At 46.1% G+C, this 19,776-nt stretch overlaps 1 protein-coding gene across 1 annotated transcript in view; it reads right to left on the reverse strand.

Annotated features, from left to right (window-relative positions):
• The window catches only part of PLLP (plasmolipin), a 37,113-nt gene that overhangs the window by 1,397 nt on the left and 15,940 nt on the right, over nucleotides 1-19,776 (reverse strand). The window contains exons 2-3 of the mRNA XM_059713667.1: nucleotides 6,158-6,331; nucleotides 1,153-1,272 (exon numbers count right to left, since the gene is read on the reverse strand). Of these exons, the coding sequence (XP_059569650.1) occupies nucleotides 1,153-1,272; nucleotides 6,158-6,331 (294 nt within the window). The remainder of the gene's footprint in view (nucleotides 1-1,152; nucleotides 1,273-6,157; nucleotides 6,332-19,776) is intronic.

The raw sequence follows: 19,776 nt of genomic DNA on the forward strand, positions 1-19,776 counted from the left end.
GTCAAGGTAAGGATTTCATGCGATTTGTGTCGTGTAAGGGATACCTAAACTGAATTAAAAAACTAGTCCTTCCAAAGTGTGTCCTAAAGCCAGCAGAAGGCACAGGAGTGTCTACACATACCTGCCAACAACTGTATAGTGGCAAAAGCCTTACCCTGCTTGGCAGGAGAGAGTTTGCCAGTAAATACTAAACTTATACTAGGCCTAATTATCTGTGATAATCTGGGACTTGATCTTCAAGGCAATAGCTTCAGGCTAGGGAAAGACAGAATCACTCCAGCAATGTGATGGCTGATGGGTTGGTAGTTTCATTTGTATTTTTATGTAGGAGTTACTACCCCAAGCTGCTCCCCTGACAAGCTATTCCTTACTGACTCTTTTAGATGTCTTAACAAAATTTGGGCTTGAGGAGACAAAAGTAACCTAATGATGTGGCCCAAGGAGGCATTTTCTATGCACAGGAAGATAATGCTGAGACAGCCATGGGAGAAGGGAACAAACAGGGCAACAAGGGTGGGACTTCTGACAGCAAAGCAGAGTGGGCAGGCAGCAGCACAGTAGAAAGTTGTGTTTTGCCTGTAGAAGGCCCGAGACCATCCCCACAGAAGGCATTTGAGACTCGAGTATGGCTATCTTGGGGTACTTGTGCTTTGATCTTTGAGTTGATGCTGAGGTGTCACTGAAATGCCATGTGAAACTTAAGGCTATGCCTGGGCTCAAGCATGAGTCAACTGTGTGTTACACCAGCATCAAAGTGGCACCTGTGTTGGTGCCAGATCAGTTGTGAGGTGATACATTATGCTAGAAAGGCACTAATGCATTGTCTCTGGTTGGCCTAGACAGGATCTCACACCTGCTCTTCTCTGTCTCTATTAGGTGTATCCCTTTAGACCAGGGAGCTCCAGCCACTCCTGCTGGAACCGGTCTGGGGAAAGACAAGTATGGGCTAGTGACAGTTTTGTGGCCAGCAGCAAGTCCTATCCAGGAACTAGTTACCAGCAAAGCTGAGTGAGTCTCTGACTCATCTCTCTCACCTCTTTTCCCCATTGTTCAGCTTGGATTTTGGACAGCTGGAAGCTGTTTGCAGGGGAGTCTCTCGTTAACACAGCAGTGCCAGGTGTGAACAGCAGGGGGCCTGCTTTTTACACTTACCGATGCTGCTGCTCTTCTGTTGTACTCCCAAACAAGCCAGGAAGTTTGCTTAACAGAAGCAGAGCAGGTTATGAAAGCGGTGATGTACAGGAGGGTTGCAGCTGCATTGAATATCACTAACTGGGGAATGAAAAAAGTGTTCTGTAACAAAGGGACCATAATACATTTCCTTTTCTTCCTACTGCCTAACTATGAATTTACTCAGCACAATTTTAAGATGCCTTAGGTTGGACCCTTGTATTTACTGCTTGCTTTTGAAAATGCAGACCATATGGTTATAATAAATACACACACTCACCTAGCCTCTTAACAGGGAAGAGGCTTAGCTATGATTCTGGGTCCCAACAAATCTGTTCTTATGCATAGAGGTAAGGCCAGGCCTTGGGGAGCTTGTATTTAGCACATAATTCACACTCCTGAATGACTTACAATACAATAGTGCTTTGGGCATTTTTACCTGCAAGGACAGACCTGAGCTACCATGTAATGAAATCCCACTACCCATCTGTTAAAAAAATCACCAAGCTGATGTTACAACACAGCTGGCTCCTACAGGGTTAAAGATGAGTCAGTTTTATAGTATAGATGGGATTGAACTAGGTTTTAAACATGTCCTTGAAATAAAAAAAATGTCTTGCACTTTACAGAACTAGAGCTAACTTCTTCTACTGGTTATAAGGAAAAGCAGAAATGTAAACACAAGATGCAGTTACACCCTGTTCTAGCTGAGACTATAGGAATCTGCCAGAGTAGTGAATCCAAGCCCAGGGAGCTTGTCTACAGCCTGTCTACATGTGCTGGTTAGCCACACGGGTGCAAACTGCTGTAGCAAAATGTTTGTTTTAAGCCAGTTCTTAATCAACTTAAACTAAGATGAAATAACCTCAGTTTTAAGAGGAAAAAACATGTCCACACAGCCCCACATGCATTCAAAGTAGAAGTCACCCAGGCAAACCTCAAGAGAGTGGTTTGCAAATCCTGGATTCTGAATAGATGAGCCTGTAGGAGCTAAAACACCTTGTCCCACATCAAGTACCTGTGAAGTATCCCGATTAACAGTTTGCCCTGGTCTAATTCGAGTTAATTGTCATTCAAGTTGTGTCTGTAAAGGACTGTCTCCTATACCTGTTTTAATGCAAGTCAAATCATCTGTCTGTTTTTATCCCTAGGGTGCACTTGGATCAAGTCTTAAAATTTTTTTTTTCCTGCAACCAGGAAAGCCAAGCTCTTCCTTTTAAAAAAAAACAGAGATCCTTCCTTATCCTTGGATAAACATCCAATTTTCTCTTGAAGGTGTTCAGAGTAGGTTCTTGAACCACCTCCGATGGCAGGCTATTCCAGACCCTGGAGGCTCAGACAGTAAAGAAATTCTTCCTTATGTCCAGCCTGAAACAGTCTTGCAGGACTTTATAACCGTTCGACCTTGTCATTCCTTGGGGCGCTCTGGTAAACAAATGTTCACCCAGATCCTGGTGAACACCCCTGATAAACTTATAGGTAGCCATTAGATCACCCCTGAGCCTGCTCTTTTCCAGGCAGTCCCATGGCTCTCAGCTACTTGTCGTAAGGTCTGTTTTCCTGACCTCTGATCAAGCACGTGGCTCTAACTGCACATGCCTCTAATTTGAGTTCTCTCTCTACTTCGCCATAGGATCCCAGAATAAAAGTCTTTTTTATCTAGAGGGTAAAAAAGAAACCTTGATTTCTCCCCAGGCAAAGCTTTTTATCCTGGACTTCTACAGATTTACAAGCTCTTCCTCCTACTTTATAGTATCTGCCAGGTATCTAGACAACACTTTTTTTTCCTGGGACAATGGAGATAATTCAAGTTAACTGCCATTCATTCCAGAAAAGAGCTGCATGTGTAAAGTGCCATCACTCCAAGGTTTTGATTTGGATCAGTCAGAATCTACTCAAATCTGTTTTTACCTGACATAGGACAATGGGCTTGTACTATCTATCTGTGACTAAAAACAGGACAAACCCTTTTCTGGGATCCTAACAGATGCACAAGTCCATTGTCCCACTTGAAGTAACTGAAGTGACCAGATGTGCCCCCCTGTGTCATCCCCGGCACCCTTATGACTAAGGATAACTTGAGTTAATTGCCATTCAAGCTGGGTTCATAAATGACTTAAGTGCCTTGTAATGCGAGGCAAAACCCAGGACAGTCAAACCTGGAATAAACCCAACACTTGTTTTCAGTCTGTGGGATCCCAGGATAAAAACCTTTGTCCCAGGAGAAATCCCAAGTCTGCTATTACCAGGGATCTGGGTTTTCCATGGAAAAATGGAGAAAACCATCGATTTCCTGTCTTTATCAGAGAAAACATGGATTTCCCACTTCTGCAAAGAGCTCTTGTAGGCAAGCACTTCCCCCTGGAGACTGAAGTGGACTGGTAAGTGGGGCTTGCTGGGGGTCCTGAGGTAAGGCTGGGGAGGAAGTTGGCTGGGAGCTGAGAGCAGGGAGGTGTTGTGGAGCAATGTGGGCACTCCATGTATTTCCCCATCTCCCATGTGCCCCCTCCACCCCCGAAAGTCTGTGTGGGGAAGGGAAAAGGCTAAGGAGGGGGGGTGGCATTGCCTGGCCACAGCCCTGGCCCCAGGAGTGAGGGACACCAGCAGGGTTGGGGGGGGGAGCATTGGGGTGAGTGAGGGCTAGCAGCAGGGTGGGGGGGCATTGGGGGCAGGTGAGGGGCACCAGCGGGGGGGGGGGGAGGAGGCTTTAGTTTTAATCTCAGATTTGGGGGGTTTTATCAGAGATTTTGCTTTTTAATTTTTTTTTGCTGTTAATCAGAGAAACCCAGGATCCCTGGTTATTATCCTAGTAGTAGTTCTGCCCAAACCTTTTTGCATTCCCTGGAATAAATAGCTTTAAAATTGACTTTTTGTTAAACTGGTGCCAACTTCTACCTGAAGTGTGGCTGTAACTGTGTTGGTTTAAGGACATAGGCAGATAAGTTTCTTTGAGTAAATGTGATATTTTTTTATTAGACCAACTAAATAGTGGGAAAAATTGTTCTTTGCAAGCTTTGGGGCACAAACACCCTTCTTCAGGCAAAGGGGAGCCCTTCTCTATGCCTGAAGAAGGGTGTTTGTGCCCCAAAGCTTGCAAAGAACAATTTTTCCCACTATTTAGTTGGTCTAATAAAAAAATATCACATTTACTCAAAGAACCTTGTCTGCTGGGTTCTTCCTGCAGAATTTTACCTAGAATCTAAACCCAAAATATTGATTGTGAAATGTCCAGTAATGAATGCCTGGCTGTTCTACCCCATTGGCATTCAGACAGACTGGGACAATAGCAGTAACACTTCATCCATTTATCTCACTTGCATGTCTGCTACCTAATTATCATCCCTTTTGATAACTATTTTACCCGGCACTGCTCAATCAGGAACCTCCTTCACATGCTTCTACCCTTTTGAAGAAGTGAGGCATAAACTTTGCTTTTTGAATGGGCCTCAGAATATTAGTTTAAGTATCATATTCTTTTAATTCTCTCATCCCACCTGCTTCCACTGAATGCCAGGGAAGTTCTTGCCAGGTGTGCAGCAGACACACCTAGGCTAGGTCTGTACCACTAACTGTGGAAACAGGTCCAGGGTTCACAAGGTGCTGGGCCTGGGTTAATTAGTTTTCCTGCCAGCCTCTAATAATGCAGCTCTGCTTCCTGTTTGTGAGGTAGCAAGTGGATCAGCTCAGCATTTAATCACCCAGCCAAGTGGCACCACGGAAGTATCTGAGTGAGTCTGCTGACTTCACAGAATGTCAGCCTCATGGTTCCCGAGCCTATTCCCATGCTGTGGAAGCTGGAAAAATAACCTCAGTAATTAGCAATACCAATAAGCTGGCTATACACTAAGAACCAAGGACTAAACCCTAATATTGAATGTATTATGGCCCATTATAAATGTATCCATCTCCTGAATACTTTCCATGCAAGGAAGGTGAGACTGATTTCCACCCCCTCCCCCCCATTCCTCCTTTTGTGATAGGTCTTGATCTCCCAGCACTCAGCTGCTTTTCTTCTTTTTTGCTGCACCTGAGAATTTCTCTCAGCCCCTCCCCTATGCTGTGCTTTACTTGCTGTGCCTAGCTTTCCATAATCGGAGACCTGAGAAACAACATCTTACATTCAAAAGCTTATCTAACTTTATCCCAACTACATAGTTGATCCAATAAAGAATATTACCCTAAGAACTCCTTGCCACTCAGTAACAGACTCGTATTAAAGCCAAAGTTAATTGCATTTACTCCAGTGTTACCAAAAATCTGTCCCATACTCTCAAACATAAAATTCACAAAAGAGCATGGGAAAGGGTTTTTATTCCTAGCAATTTATTACCTTTTCCTCAACCTGGTTAACACTTAAACATTGTCCTGGTGTAGTTAAATGGCTACAGTTGCACTGATATCAGTCATTAATGAAGACCTACTTAAATGAGTTTAACATGGTAAATTATTGATTTTGGCTAAACTACCATCAGCATGAGAGATGCCAGTTGAAGTGCATTGCCATCATGCTTTTGCACTGGCCTAATTAAATTGGCTGAATCATGCTTCAGTAATTTATGGACAAGCCCTTCTCAAGTAATGTTGGACCTGACTGTCCTCACTAATGGTATAAACTGATGTAACTCCACTGGAGATGACGATTCATTGTTGTGGAGCTGGCAAGTGGAAGGAGGATGAAACCTGCTGTGTTTGAAACCAAGAAACCCTCTCGTCACCAGCACCTTGACATCTGTAGAGCTATCCTAACATTCTGTATTAGTATAGGCCTTACTGATAATTTTTTTAAGCTGTATTTTTGTAATTAATGGGTAGATTTAAAATCAAACAACGTAAGATATAGGCATGTCAGGTACAAAGTTTGTTCTGTTGGGGGTCAAACAATACTAGGGTTTCTGAGCTGTGATCCTAACAAAGGACCTTTAATCCCAAATGATTACCATGGTGAAATGCACAATTCATCCTCTGCACTGCAACTTCTGGTACTTACCACAATGGGCCAAGGGATCATGTAGAGTTTCAAGTGAAGCTGCAGTAGGTACATTACGAACAGAATGACTGTTACCAGCCAGAAAAAGACAGATACGAACATCACCCAGCCATACGCTGCATAGGCCTGGTAGTAAGTGTCAGCAATGAGGGCCCATACTAGTAGGCCAAACACCTGGGGAATCAAAAGGGGAAAGTAATTAAGAGCGAGGTAACAAAGACATCTTTGCAGTTCCTTCGAATAAATTTGCCATTGATGATAATGAAAGCATAATCCAGTCCTCAAATCCTAGCTTTCTGTTCTTCATTGAGTTCTGTTCTTCACTGTTTGCCAATGCTTCCTGCTTTTGCTTGGGGGAGATATCAGAAACATTGTTGTTAACACTTTATCTTCCCTGGTTTTGCTAGAGGACTCTTTGGGCATGTCAGAAATGTTATGAAGGAAATAAAACTAGGGCAGGGGTAGGCAACGTGTTCTGGCCGAAGTGTTGAAAAAACCAGTGTCTACCTTGGAAGGTGCTGGAGTGTCAGCATGCCAGAAAAACAAAACGAGGGCAGGGGGTAAATGGCAGGATGCACTGCATGTTAGCATGGTTAATAATCATACATGTTACCTTTTTTTATGCTAAACACCAGATTTTCTAAAAATTGTAAACCTGGTGACAAAACTTCTGATACTACCTTTGATCTTATTTGTTTTGTGTGGGTCCCCCCACAACAGCCCCTAGCCCCTGCCCCCCAGCTGCCAGGGCTATGGGGCCAGACCCAGGTCTGTAGCTCCCTGCCTGCCCCCAACTGAAGGCAGTGGTTGCTGCAGCAGGAGCTGGCTTCCCCACTGCTGCTGCCTGCTCAGCCGGAGGGGTGCGGCCAGCTCCCAGCGGCAGCGTGCACTCCTGCAGGGCGTGCCCCCAGAGCTGTGTGAAGAGCAGGGCAGGGCGGATGCGCACTGTAGGCTCATGCTCCCTACCGTGCTGCCTGCTCTTGCCACCTCTGCAGCGCAGTGTGTGGAACCCAGTGTGGCAGGGGGCGCAGAAAGCTGCCTGCCACTCCTGGCCACACTTCCCCTGCAGGCGGGGGCAGCAGCGAGGGGCACAACCCTGCATGCTGCCCACGCTGCTTCCATGCACACAGGAAGTGTGACCTGGGCAGCGCGGAGATTGCAGCAGCAAGCAGCTTCTCTGTGCAGCCCCCCTGTGTGCTGCTGCTCTGGGTTGCACATGTTGTGCTTCTGGCCCTGCTGTCCTCCCCTGGGTCCTCTGGAATGCAGCGTGTGACCCAGAGTGGCAGCACACAGGGGGGCCACACGTGGAAGCTGCCTGCTGCTGTAAGCTCCGTGCTCCCTGGTCACACTTCCTCTGTGTGCACAGGATCAGCGTGGGCAGCATGCAGGGTTGTTCCCCTTGCTGCTGCACCAGTCTGCAGGGGAAATGTGGCCAGGGCAGCAAGGAGTGTGGAGCAGCAGACAGCTTTGCGCCCCCTGCTGCATCAAGTTCCACATGCTGCTCTGCAGAAGCAGCAGGGAGGGCAACAGTGGGGAGCCTTGCTGGCACCTGCTGCCTCACCGGAGCCTGGGGCTGGGGCAGGTAGACAGCAGCTCTTTGCAGCCTCTTGGCTGCAGCTGCCCCAGGTGCTGGGTAGCTGCTGATAGCCATGCAACCCAGGCTGCTCCCAGCAGCAGGCTGGGAGAATGGAAGCCCTGCTGCAACCCTCCCAGCTGGCTGCTGGGAGGAGGAGCCTGAGCTCCATGACTATCAGCAGCTACCTAGAACCTGGGCCGGCTGCAGCTAGAAGGTTGCAAACAGCTGCTGCCTCCCATTTCCTGCCCCAGCTGTTTCCCGGCCCAGGCTCCAGGAAGGCAGCACGTGGCAGCACTGCGCCAGTTGGGCCAGGGCAGGGCAGGGAGGCAGCAGCTGTTTGCAACCTCTTAGCTGCAGCCAGCCCAGGCTCTGGGTAGCTGCTGCTAGCCATGGTGCCCAGGCTGCTTGCAGCAGGGCTTGCAGCCTCCCAGCCACCTGCTGGGAGCACCCTAGCCTCCCAGCTAGCAGCAGCTGCCTAGAGCTCAGGCTGGCAGTGGCGTGCTGAGAAACATGGCTTCGTGTGCCATGCTTGGCACGCATGCTGGTGGTTGCCGACCCCTGAACTAGGGCCTTAACTGACAGGGTGGGGATGCTGAATCCTTAACAACATCTTTTCTCTCAACTGTTTGTTTAGCCTTTTTAATTATACACCAGGTTAACAAAAGCAATCACAGGACAAATGGCTTTCAGCAGTCAATGTAAAGCCTTTACCTTTTCAATTAAGATGGCTAAACTACATGGCATCCATGATGTCATAATCCTATAAAATTGTCTACAGAGCGTTTAGGATAAACAGGATAGATGCTACCTTATTTTACATTTAAAAAGGAGGAAAAAATATGTCTGAATTCAAATATAAAAAGTTAAAATGACACAGAAGTCACAGTTGTATTCTCCCCTTTTTCAAGATCCCTTTTGAAATCTGTTAATGGTATGGAATTGGCTCTGAATCTGCTTACTCACTCTAGGTATGATGGAAGTGGTGATCTCACTCCAGGCAAAGCACTTAATAAGATCATTGTAGAAGGCAGAGAGAGCAGTGTCACCTTGATCTTTTATCATCAGATGCTTAGATCACTGTGTACATCTAGAGGTTTTTTTGTATAAAGTTCTAGGTTTTTGTATGTCTACGACTACTAAGTACATCCCTAAGTCATTGTGAGACATTTAACCCACGATAAATGTGATAATCCTAATACCCCGTGCTCTTCCCACTGGATTAAGACAGTTTACTCTGCTCTTTGTCAAACATGGGTACAGCAATTGCTTTAGCTGTTCTGGCTGGTGTCTATGACTCTTCCAAGAAATGCAAAACTAGAACGCTTGGTTCAGAGATTATACCTTTTATTAAACCAACTAAGAAATCGCAAAAAACCCACCTTTTTCTGCAAGCTTTTGGGCTCACATGCCCTTCCTCAGGCTCAGGGAAAATTAAATATGGTAAAAAGTCCCTATAAGTAGAAAATAAATTCATTTTTGCACTGAGGAAGCTGAAGATGGAAGTCTGTTCCTCTGGGTCCATGGGAGTGTTTTTGTCAGTTGCAATTTCTTAGCTGGTCTAATAAAATAAAAGGTATCATCTCTGATCCAAGAGTTCTAGAGTTTTGCATTTCTTTTGATCTCAGACCAACATAGCTACCAAATACATCCCTAAAACATGGAGGTGCTGAATTTTAGCAGATTTTGGATTTAGAATTCATTGCTGAACACACAGGTGACTGGTGGGGGGGCACCAGGGGAGCATGTGCCCCGCCCCCCAAGAAAGCTCTTTGGCCAACCAGAGCGCTTCCTTGTCTCCCTCCCCCTCCCTACCTGTAAAGAGCGTGGTTGGACCCCCAGCAGAGATGCTGTTCCTGCTGCTGGGAAAAAGGTAAGCCTGGGGCTCTTCCTGGGGGGTGGGCTACTGGTGTGCTGTGCCCCCCTCCCCCAAAGCAGGCTTTTTGCTGCATGGGCAGTGACATATTGGGGGGAAGGGGCACTAAGCTGTGGTGTGTTGGGCCAGGCCCCTCAAGCACCTGAAAGACCTTTGGGCCCCATGGGCCAGCAGGCGGGTGTAATAGTAAGAGCTCTGCTAATGCTAATAGCAAGAGTTCTGCATGCTGATCCCATAGTAGGCTGGTGAAACAGCACGTAGCCTGCTCTGTGAGCATGACTGACCTACGTACCAAGGAGAGTCCCCTTCCTTAATGTCTTATATGAAGCCATGCACTCTACCCTCCCCATTCCTCTGTGGGTGATACTGGTTAAAGTTTCTTTTACACAGCTTCAGCAGTTACTTTACCAGTATAAAGAAATCACTCACCAGCTCCAGAAGATAGCTACCACCATTGCCTGAACCGGAGTCCTGATAACGACCCAGTGTGGTGAACTACTGAGAATCGCCCACGAAAAGCATGACCTTACAGTGCATCATTGGTGAGACATTTTTAAAGGGTGGTCCCCTAAAGCAAATGATGTATTAAATCTTCTATCGCATCCTATTGTTGTTATTTGTATTGTGGCTGTATGCTTGTTATTACGGACATGCTTTTTGTATCTGCACATTCGGTCCCTCGCCCATCTGAATATGCATATGCGAACTGCTTAGGATGATTGCGAGTTAGACCTCAAATGCTTGGTGGTCTGTCTCGCAATTGAGGGGTGGACTGTAATAGTAAGAGCCTTACTAATGCTAGTAGCAAGAGTTCTGCATGCTTATTCCATAGTAGGCCGGTGAAATGGCACATAGCCTCCTGCTCTGGGAGCATGACTGAACCCTGAACCTAGATAGTAGAATGTTGTAATACAGTGGAAAGCGGTAAACACCAGGTGTGTTGGACCACTACTCATCCCCAAATTCTTAGCTTGAGATAACGTTATCTCAAGCTAGGGATTTGGTTATTTACTCCAAACTATATAAGCTGTACATTCTTGAGTTACGATGGGTTCCTCAGCTCTGGCAAAAGTTCTGACTTGCGTGGAGCAGGCTATCACATCCCCAGGATCGGGACACTCCGGGGCCAGGGGAATTATGCGGGGTGGCAGCTGCCGCCTAGGGCCAATGTGAAGTGACTGTCTTCTCTGCTCTGTCCTATTGCCTGCCTTTGTGAGTATCCTTAAATAAAGCTTTGCATGGGTGAGAACAACTGTGAGTATGTCCTTTGTTCAAGCACGGGGAATCTTCTAAACCCAGTAGTTCATTCTAAGACAGGGGGGCACTGGGCTGTGGGGCCAGGCCCAAGAGAGCTTTTCAGCCATGTGGGCTGGCGATGTGTGGGGGGGCCTGACAGGGCCCAGGCTGTGGTTGCAGTCGTGCATGCGTGTTGAGGGGGGGCATTAGGCCACAGTGTGTAGGGACCTTTTGAGCTTGTGGGGAGGTGGTACTGTGCCCTGACATGTGGGGCCAGGCCCCTCTGACCCCTGAGGGAGTTTTGGGGCCCCATAGGCCCATGGAGGGATAACACCAGGCTGCAGTGTGTGTGAGCCCAGTCCACAGTGACTTTTGGGGGCCAGGCCTGCTGTCCATGGGTGAAGGGAGGCTCCCAGCTTTACAGGAAGGCCAGGGACTGGGGCTGGGGCATCTGGGAGGGGGATGGACAGTGCCTGTTGCTACTACTGGCAGCAGCATGGCCTCTGATTTCAGGTATAGTGGCAGCTATTTTGTCTCAAAGCAAAACTTGCCCAATAATGCAGCCAGAGTGGCCCCAGCTCTGCTTGGGTTTTTTTAAGTGGTTCTAAAAGTTTGAGAACCACTGCATTAGACCGTGCTGCATTTAAAGGAAATAAAGTGTTGCTTTCCAGTTGATTTGAGATGGAGAGAGATGAACAGATGTACAAAAACCCACAGCTTTCAGAAGCTAGGTGAAGCAGTACTGTATGTGGTAGGCTTGAGTTCGGTTTTTATTCCATAGGAACTTGGGACGGTCACAGAAATATCGGTATTTCAATTCTAGTGGTTTTTGACATTTCTGATTTGCTGATTCTTCTGGAGGGTTTATTAAAACAAAAAGGAAATCACTGAGCATTTAGCTTGTAAGTAGTGAGCTCATAGAACATGAAGAAAAGAAAAAGCAATTTGTACACTCATTGGCAGTGTTCACTTTTACACTATTTGGATTCTAAACTCCAGTTCTCCTATGCTTTGCACTGAATTGAAAAGGGAGACGTCTATATCTCATTTAACCATTTAAAGCAACTAAAACTAAAGGTTGTTTGTAACTATGCATTGTTTTGCCTCTTGTACTTGTCCTGCCAGGAGAACATAAAATCTGAGGGCAGCTCAGGTTCCTTCACACATACCATAAGTCCATGTTTCACTGGTGTTAGGTGCAGGTTTCCATCGCTTTATGCGGGTTCTGGATGTGTGAATTCACTCTTATGCAGTGACCCTTTTTATACCAAAATTTTGTTATATGCAAGGTAAAGTCACTCTTATGCGATTGGTGTGGTGGAAGCCTAGTCACCTGCTTTGTGCGGTGCATTCTAGGAGTGACACGCACCAAAATATAGTTTCCGGTGTGGATGTGTACACCTCGCTCGTTGTCTGTGAACATGTTTCTGTAGTTGCCGTCCCCATTATAATAGTGCCCTGTGCTTGTGTGCTGTATGGTGTTGGTGAGTACCAAAGTTGTCTTTGTAAAAGTAGTAGAAATGGGTCTGGGGGTCAGAACAGTCGAGGTCTTAGAACATATCCCTATTGGTTACATTGTAAAGTGGGCTCCTTTTATGTGAATTTGAGTTGTGTTCCTGGGAAACGGCACATATGTACAGCATAAAGCAAGGGAAACCTGTACTAATAACTTGTTCTTTAGCTTTGCAAAATGGTAGAGAGACAGTTGAGTTTGGACATTTTCAAAGAAAGCCAAGACCCTGGCCCCTCCCCCCTCTGAGGCCCCAGCCCAAGCAATGCAGTTCTGAATTATGGTATCAGAAGCAGCTACAATGACAGTGACACTCCAGATTGGGATGCCACATCATGCACAAGCACTAATACAGACGTTATTACAGCTTCCAGTAGCAAAGACCCTGACTTTGGGCCAGATGCAACTTTGCAATATATTGAGGATGAGCTGCATCAGCCCATGATTGTGTTTTCAACACTCTGAGTTGCATCACAACTTGACAGTCAGAGGAAAAAAAAAAACCCGTAGACAAAAACTGAGCATCTTTACAAACTGTAATACAGACTGTGTTGTTTTGTGCTTGCCAAGGAATACCTTTGAGGGGGACATGATTAGGGAGCCAATTCCACAAATCAAGCAAACTTGTAGGAATTGATGAAACTGCTTGGTGAAGACAAAGTGTTTCAGAGGTTTATGATTAATCAGGAGAAGTTCTTCACCTACCTACACAGCTCCTGTCAAAGTGAAGCCATAATTTCAAGTATTTCATAAGTCCAGTATTCAATAGTAAAGGAAGTAAAGGAAGCTAGAGTGTCAGCCATCATTGCAGATGGATCTCTCCAGGCATGAACAAGTTGTGCTCATATTGCGATATGTAAACCAGTCCTCCTTTGAAACACAAGAGTGATTTACTGGCTTCTATAGGATGCTGCAAAAAAATGGTGCTTCACTTGCCACACTGATCAAGACTGCTTTGTCAGATTTGGGACTTGATATTTTGGCTTTAAGAGGTCAGTGCTATGATGGAGCTGCAAGCATGAAAGGACTCTATAAAGGCGTGGCCACACAGATACTTAGTGAGAATCCTCTAGTTTATTACGTTCACGGCTATGCTCATATATTAAATCTGCGCATAGTGGATGTGATTTCTTGCATTACCTCTGTCCAGAATGCCTTCGCACTTCTCCACTAACTACAAACTTTCATTGAAGGAAGCGCAAAGAGACGTGCTATCTTTGGAAAAATAGTATCAGAAAGAAGACCATCAGAAGCTGCTTCTTTTTCTGGTGGACCAGTAACTTAAACCGCTCAGTGACACTCAATGGAACTGTCAAGTTGAGGCTATCAAAGCTCTTTCAGAAAATTTTGATGAAGTAGTTGAAGCTCTGGATGAAATTGAATATGCGGGTTCAAAAACTAGAGTTGAAGCTTGTGTACTTCTCGGACGTCTGCAAGACTCCAACTTCCTGTATTGCATGCTGCTTATGTAAAGAGTGCTTATGCAAACCAGCCACCTATCCAAACTTATTCAATCAAAAGTCCCTGCATTTCATAGATCAACAGTGATGGCTAAATCCACAGTGCAAAGATTGAAAAGTGAGGAGTTTGCATCCCAAGTATTCAACAATGCTAATGAACTGTGCCAGAAAAATGGGTATCCTGGACTTTGTGTTCCTTGTAAAAGGGTTGTTCCCCAAAAACTGGGAGGAGGGGAAATGTCTTCCTTTGAGAAACCAGAGGACTATTACAGGACAGAAACATTATACAGAACTTTGGAGACCCTTATTAGTGGCATCGAAGACTGCTTCGCTGAGAATGACCTAAACATTTTAAGTCTTCTGAGACCCCATTGGAGGAAAATAGAGGCACTATTTCCAAAACTTACAGGATTGTTCAAGAGGATCCAAGGTCTGAAATCAGTGTGTTTTCCAAACTATTTGAAATTCATGGCAGTGCTGGCATGAGTAGCAAAGCAGAGCGCCCCCAGCTTGAAAGAAGAGTGAAGTTATTTCATGAAATGTTACTGCATGATATCCTTCCAAATCTGGGAAACCTCTTCGTACTTTACTTAACAATTCCAGTTACTACAGCATCAGCAGAGAGAAGCTTTTCTTCACTGCAGCAGCTGAAAGCTTATCTGAGAACTACAATGACAAATGCTTATGTTTCTACAGATTGAAAAACAAGCTATAAGCATACCTGACATTATTGCAGAGTTTGCCAGCAGCAAGGACTGATGCCTACAATTCTTCTAACAAGGTAAGTAACAGGGGGCTGACTCCTTAAGTATGGGAAGTGCAAGGGGGGGAGGCAAGCTCTGTGGCAGGAGTGCTAGGTATCCTGCCGATTTAAGACACAGGCAGTTGCATGGCAGCCTGTTCATACTTTGGCTGCTTATCAGGTCAGTGGAAGCAGCTGCTGGGATGCAAGGACCATGCCACTGCCTCAGATTCTCTCTCTATTTTATGATTCCTAGGAATTTTGCCCACACCCTCAGTGACACAGATGGAGAGCACAAAGAGAAGAAAGAAGGTCTCAGCAGAGTTTCCCAGGGCACGAAGCTACGTACACATTCTTTATTCAGTTTGGTTTGAATTTGATTTGTGAGTGTAACTCAAAGCATAGCAGTCCAGCTGCCCAGAGGGCCAGTGTTCCTGGCAGTGGACCCATGGCCCACCCCTAGCAGCAACAGCAAAGTCGTCAGGGAGAGCCAGGGGAAAACCTGTGTTCACTTGACCCAACACACTAATCTTTGCCCCATGCAGATAGGATCACTTGTGTCAATGTTTTGCTGTTACTCAATTTATTGTCACAGAAGTATAGGAGTGGATATGGGGCTTTTGGGCCCGCCCACAAGTTGTTGTTGTCTCCCACACCCCAGACTCAGGAGGCACCAGTCGCCTATGGCTGAATAATAAAGATTTCTACACCTCCCTGCCTTTCTGCCATCTGACAGTACCAGAGAAGGAATCCTGCCTTATCTGCACAAAGAGCAACTTGCAAAGCACTCTCATGGACCCAAAAAAAACAGACTTATATCTTCAGCTTCCTCTGTGCAAAAATGAAGTTATTTTCTACCTATGGGGACTTTTTACCATCTTTATTTTTCCCTTAGCCTGAAAGCTTGCAGAAATTTTTCTTTGTGATTTCTTAGTTTGTCTAATAAAAGGTATCATCGCCAAACCAAGAGTTCTAGAGTTTTGCATTTCTGTCTCGGACCAACACAGCTACCAAATACACCCCTTTGACTCTAAGCACACTTGAAAGCAAGTGGAAATTGAAGGAGGCTCAGCTCTGGGCAGTGTTTTATAGGTTCATGTAGAACAGGGACCTCAGCTGTTTGCAAATAAAAATCCCTGGTCTGAGTTAGCCAGACCCTAGTCTTATTTCCTTTCACTGGAGAGAGAGAAGTCATAGATTCATAGATGTTAGGGTCAGAAGGGACCTCAATAGATCATCGAGTCCAACCCCCTGCATAAGCAGGAAAGAGTGCTAGGTCTAGATGATCCCAGCTAGATACTCATCTAACCTCCTCTTGAAGACCCCCAGGGTAGGGGAGAGCACCACCTCCCTTGGAAGCCCATTCCAGCCCTTGGCCACTCGAACTGTGAAGAAGTTCTTCCTAATGTCCAATCTAAATCTGCTCTCTGCTAGCTTGTGGCCATTATTTCTTGTAACCCCCGGGGGCACCTTGGTGAATAAAGCCTCACCAATTCCCTTCTGTGCCCCTGTGATGAACTTACAGGCAGCCACAAGGTCGCCTCTCAACCTTCTCTTGCGGAGGCTGAAGAGGTCCAGTTTCTCTAGTCTTTCCTCGTAGGGCTTGGTCTGTAGGCCCTTAACCATACAAGTGGCCCTTCTCTGGACCCTCTCCAGGTTATCCACATCCTTCTTGAAGTGAGGCGCCCAGAATTGCACGCAGTACTCCAACTGCAGTCTGACCAGTGCCCGATAGAGGGGAAGTATCACCTCCTTGGACCTATTCGTCATGCGTCTGCTGATGCACGATAAAGTGCCATTGGCTTTTTTGATGGCTTCGTCACACTGCCGACTCATGTTCATCTTGGAGTCCATTAGGACTCCAAGATCCCTTTCCAATTCCGTGCCACCCAGCAGGTCATTTCCTAGGCTGTAGGTGTGAGGACATTGTTCCTCCCTAGGTGCAGCACTTTGCATTTCTCCTTGTTGAACTACATTCTGTTGTTTTCTGCCCATTTGTCCAACCTGTCCAGGTCTGCTTGCAGCTGTTCCCTGCCCTCCGGCGTGTCCACTTCTCCCCATAGCTTTGTGTCATCTGCAAGCTTGGACAGAGTACATTTCACTCCCTTGTCCAAGTCACTGATGAAGACATTGAAGAGTATCGGTCCAAGGACCGAGCCCTGCGGGACCCCGCTGACCACACCCTTCCAGGTCGAAACCGACCCATCTACCACGACTCTCTGGGTGCGACCCTCCAGCCAATTCGGCACCCACCGGACTGTGTAGTCATCCAAGTCACAGCCTCTTAACTTGTTCACCAGTATGGGGTGGGATACTGTATCGAAGGCCTTCCTGAAGTCTAAGTATACGACATCCACCCCTCCTCCTGTGTCCAGGCGTTTCGTAACCTGGTCATAAAAAGAGATTAGATTGGTCAGGCACGATCTGCCTGCCACGAACCCATGCTGGTTTCCCCTCAGCATAATTTGTCCTGCCGGGCTCTCGCAAATGTGAGCCTTGATAATTTTTTCAAAGACTTTGCCAAGGATGGAGGTGAGACTGACTGGCCTATAGTTGCCCGGGTTAGGCTATGGGGATCTGTAACACGCCCAACAGTAAGATAGTGGTAGTTTCTCATGTCCTCTTTTTAGGACCCAAACTTGAATAAACAGAAGTTAATAACAATGCACATCTTGATTTCAGAAGGATCAGGTTTGGTTCCCTTATTTGTGGTGGTAAATTGCTGCAACATTTCAAGTTATAGAGACACCTGGAATGGAGGTGTGTCTACTGAACCCCTGCTAATGCATCTCACCATTGAAGAAAAACAAAAGTGCAAGCAAATGGGAAAAGCTACAAGAGGTGGCTGAATATAGAGGGACCCTGAATATATACTGTCCTGCAGCCCCAGTGATGAGAGATCAGGTGAGTAGAAAGGTAAGAGGAAGGAACATTCCTCAGTGAACGAGCAGCCCAAGCTTCATGGCCCTGAGGCCCTTGTTGAGAGTTCATCTGTGATTTGGGAACACCCCCTCTTCTACTGAATTCTACTGAAGTAGGCCTTGGCACAGTTTGTTTCTAACATGACATGGGTTTAGCCAAAAAGAATCAAATCACTGGTTGGAAGGGTTTGCCAGCACTAGAGATTCTGCAGGGGCAAAGAGGGACAATATATCACAGGAACAACAGGCTGCCTGGGGACTTTTGACCTACACCTGCCTGGATACCCTGGGTGGAAATGGGTGATGCATACAATACCAAAGTCTATTGCAATAAAGCAGACTGCAACCCCTAACCATCTCCGTCACTAACTTGCTGTGTAATCCCAATGAGTCACTTCCCCTCTCCGCTTCTCGGCCTTTTATAGGCTAAGATCACGTGTAGTCCCTGCCTCATGAAGGCTCAGATCAACCATAGTGGCTTCTTAACCTGGCAGGGGAAATAGCATGCATCTGTGTCCAAGAAGGCAGTTTTCCTGAATTGCTTCACAGGAGACCTGCTATTCTGGTGTGGTTCAGTACCCGCAGAGGTGCAGCAGCTTTAAACCCAGTTTATGGAAATGGGCATCTCCTCCCTTGCTTGCTCAGAGGACCTTATGGCTAAAGGCAAGCAAAACTCAGGGCATCCAAACCTCAAGCCTCTGGGCTTGGGTCTGCAAGTAGGAAAGGTTTTGGAAACATCTGAAGCCTCAGGTGCAGGTGGAGGATGTTTGCCAGTAACAGGGCCACTTATGGTTCTGGACTCTTGGATTTGGAATTGGTTTTAGCCAATTTGGCCTTGGATACAAATTATATATATAAAAATATAACTTCCCCTCTGACTCAGTTACCCCATCTGTAAAATGTGGCTGGTTATTTTGGGCCACTTTAGGATCTGTAGATACTATGCAGATTTATGGAAGACTCCAACCATGCAAGCTGCTGAGAGAAGGGGCCCTGCTCTCCCATGCTTCACCTTTTATACCTCAGCAGCTGGTGGTTTCCACACTGATGCCAGCACAGAGAGCAGGCTGTGGGCCTATTTTATTTAGGACTTTGTAAAATAAATTATGCTTTGTGTGCTAGGTGAGGGGAGGGGGGGGTTCATAATGGTGCATTTGGCATAAATGAAGGCAGTCATGAAGACAATAAAATGCAGGTGCTACAGCAGTAAGGAAAGCCATTAGTCACTGCAAGTACCCAGTGAAAAATAAAGGAAAAGCAGAGACGGAAGAACAAGAAAGGGGGAAAGGACTTGGTAGAAGGAAATGAGGAGAAGCATGGAAAGTGCACACCTTATACAAAACACACAAACATCCTGTCAGTACTAATCTGTAAACCGTGTTCTTATAAAAAAGCACTTTACAGAAGGGCTTAGCCCCATCTTTATGGGCTGTGCCAACATTAGATCCCAAAACCCAAACAGGCTTGCGTTTAACTGTGTATGGAGATGGGAGACCTCCACAGAAGCCTGGAGAAGTGACAATGGTCATGGAACTGGAATGCTTCTTTCTGAACCAGGACTAAGCTAAGGCCTTGGTACTGTGCAACAGGGTGCTGCCACTGGAGGCAAGTGTCTTTGGAGCAGAGGTCAAACTAGGTCATAGTCACCTGTACTCACTAAAGTCTGGGCACTTTTGGCCAAGAGTATGGATGTCAGTTACAGAGCTCTGCTCAATTACAATGCGTGTCAGTCACATGTTCTCTGAAAGAAGCCTAGAGTGTAGCTAGCATTTACTCTTCCTTTAGAAGAAAGGAAGAAAAAAAAGAAATCAGTATTGTTAAGACAGAACTGTGGTCAAGGTTTCACCCCAGAGCTGGCTGCATTTCATGCCTGTACAGAAGGTAGCACACATAGGATTCCTCGATTATGATGGGCAATATGCAGTTGTTATAAGAAGGGCTCTGTAGTAAGGGGAAGGATGCAGTGACGGATGCAAGAGTGCGAGCCCCACTCCAGTGTAGCAGAAAGCCCCCTTCTGGGCATGGATAACAGAAGCCCCTTATTGCCTGCACCCCTCCCCCCACCATTTTGTGCATTTCTTTTTCCTTCTAAGTATTGTCAGAGACCTAGCACACTCATTGCATGTGTGGGGCAAGGCTCAGAGCAAGCCAGAATGCTGAAGTGGCTTTCTGTAAGAGAAACCTACAAAACTACATCTACATATCAATTAAGCTCAGTGTCACTAAAGAAAACAGAACTAAAATATCCCTTTCAAAGACTGTAAATATATCCTGGTGCTAACCTAACTCACTTACTGTCCC

The sequence above is a fragment of the Alligator mississippiensis genome, chromosome 10, assembly GCF_030867095.1.
Source record: "Alligator mississippiensis isolate rAllMis1 chromosome 10, rAllMis1, whole genome shotgun sequence".
Lineage (NCBI taxonomy): Eukaryota > Metazoa > Chordata > Crocodylia > Alligatoridae > Alligator > Alligator mississippiensis.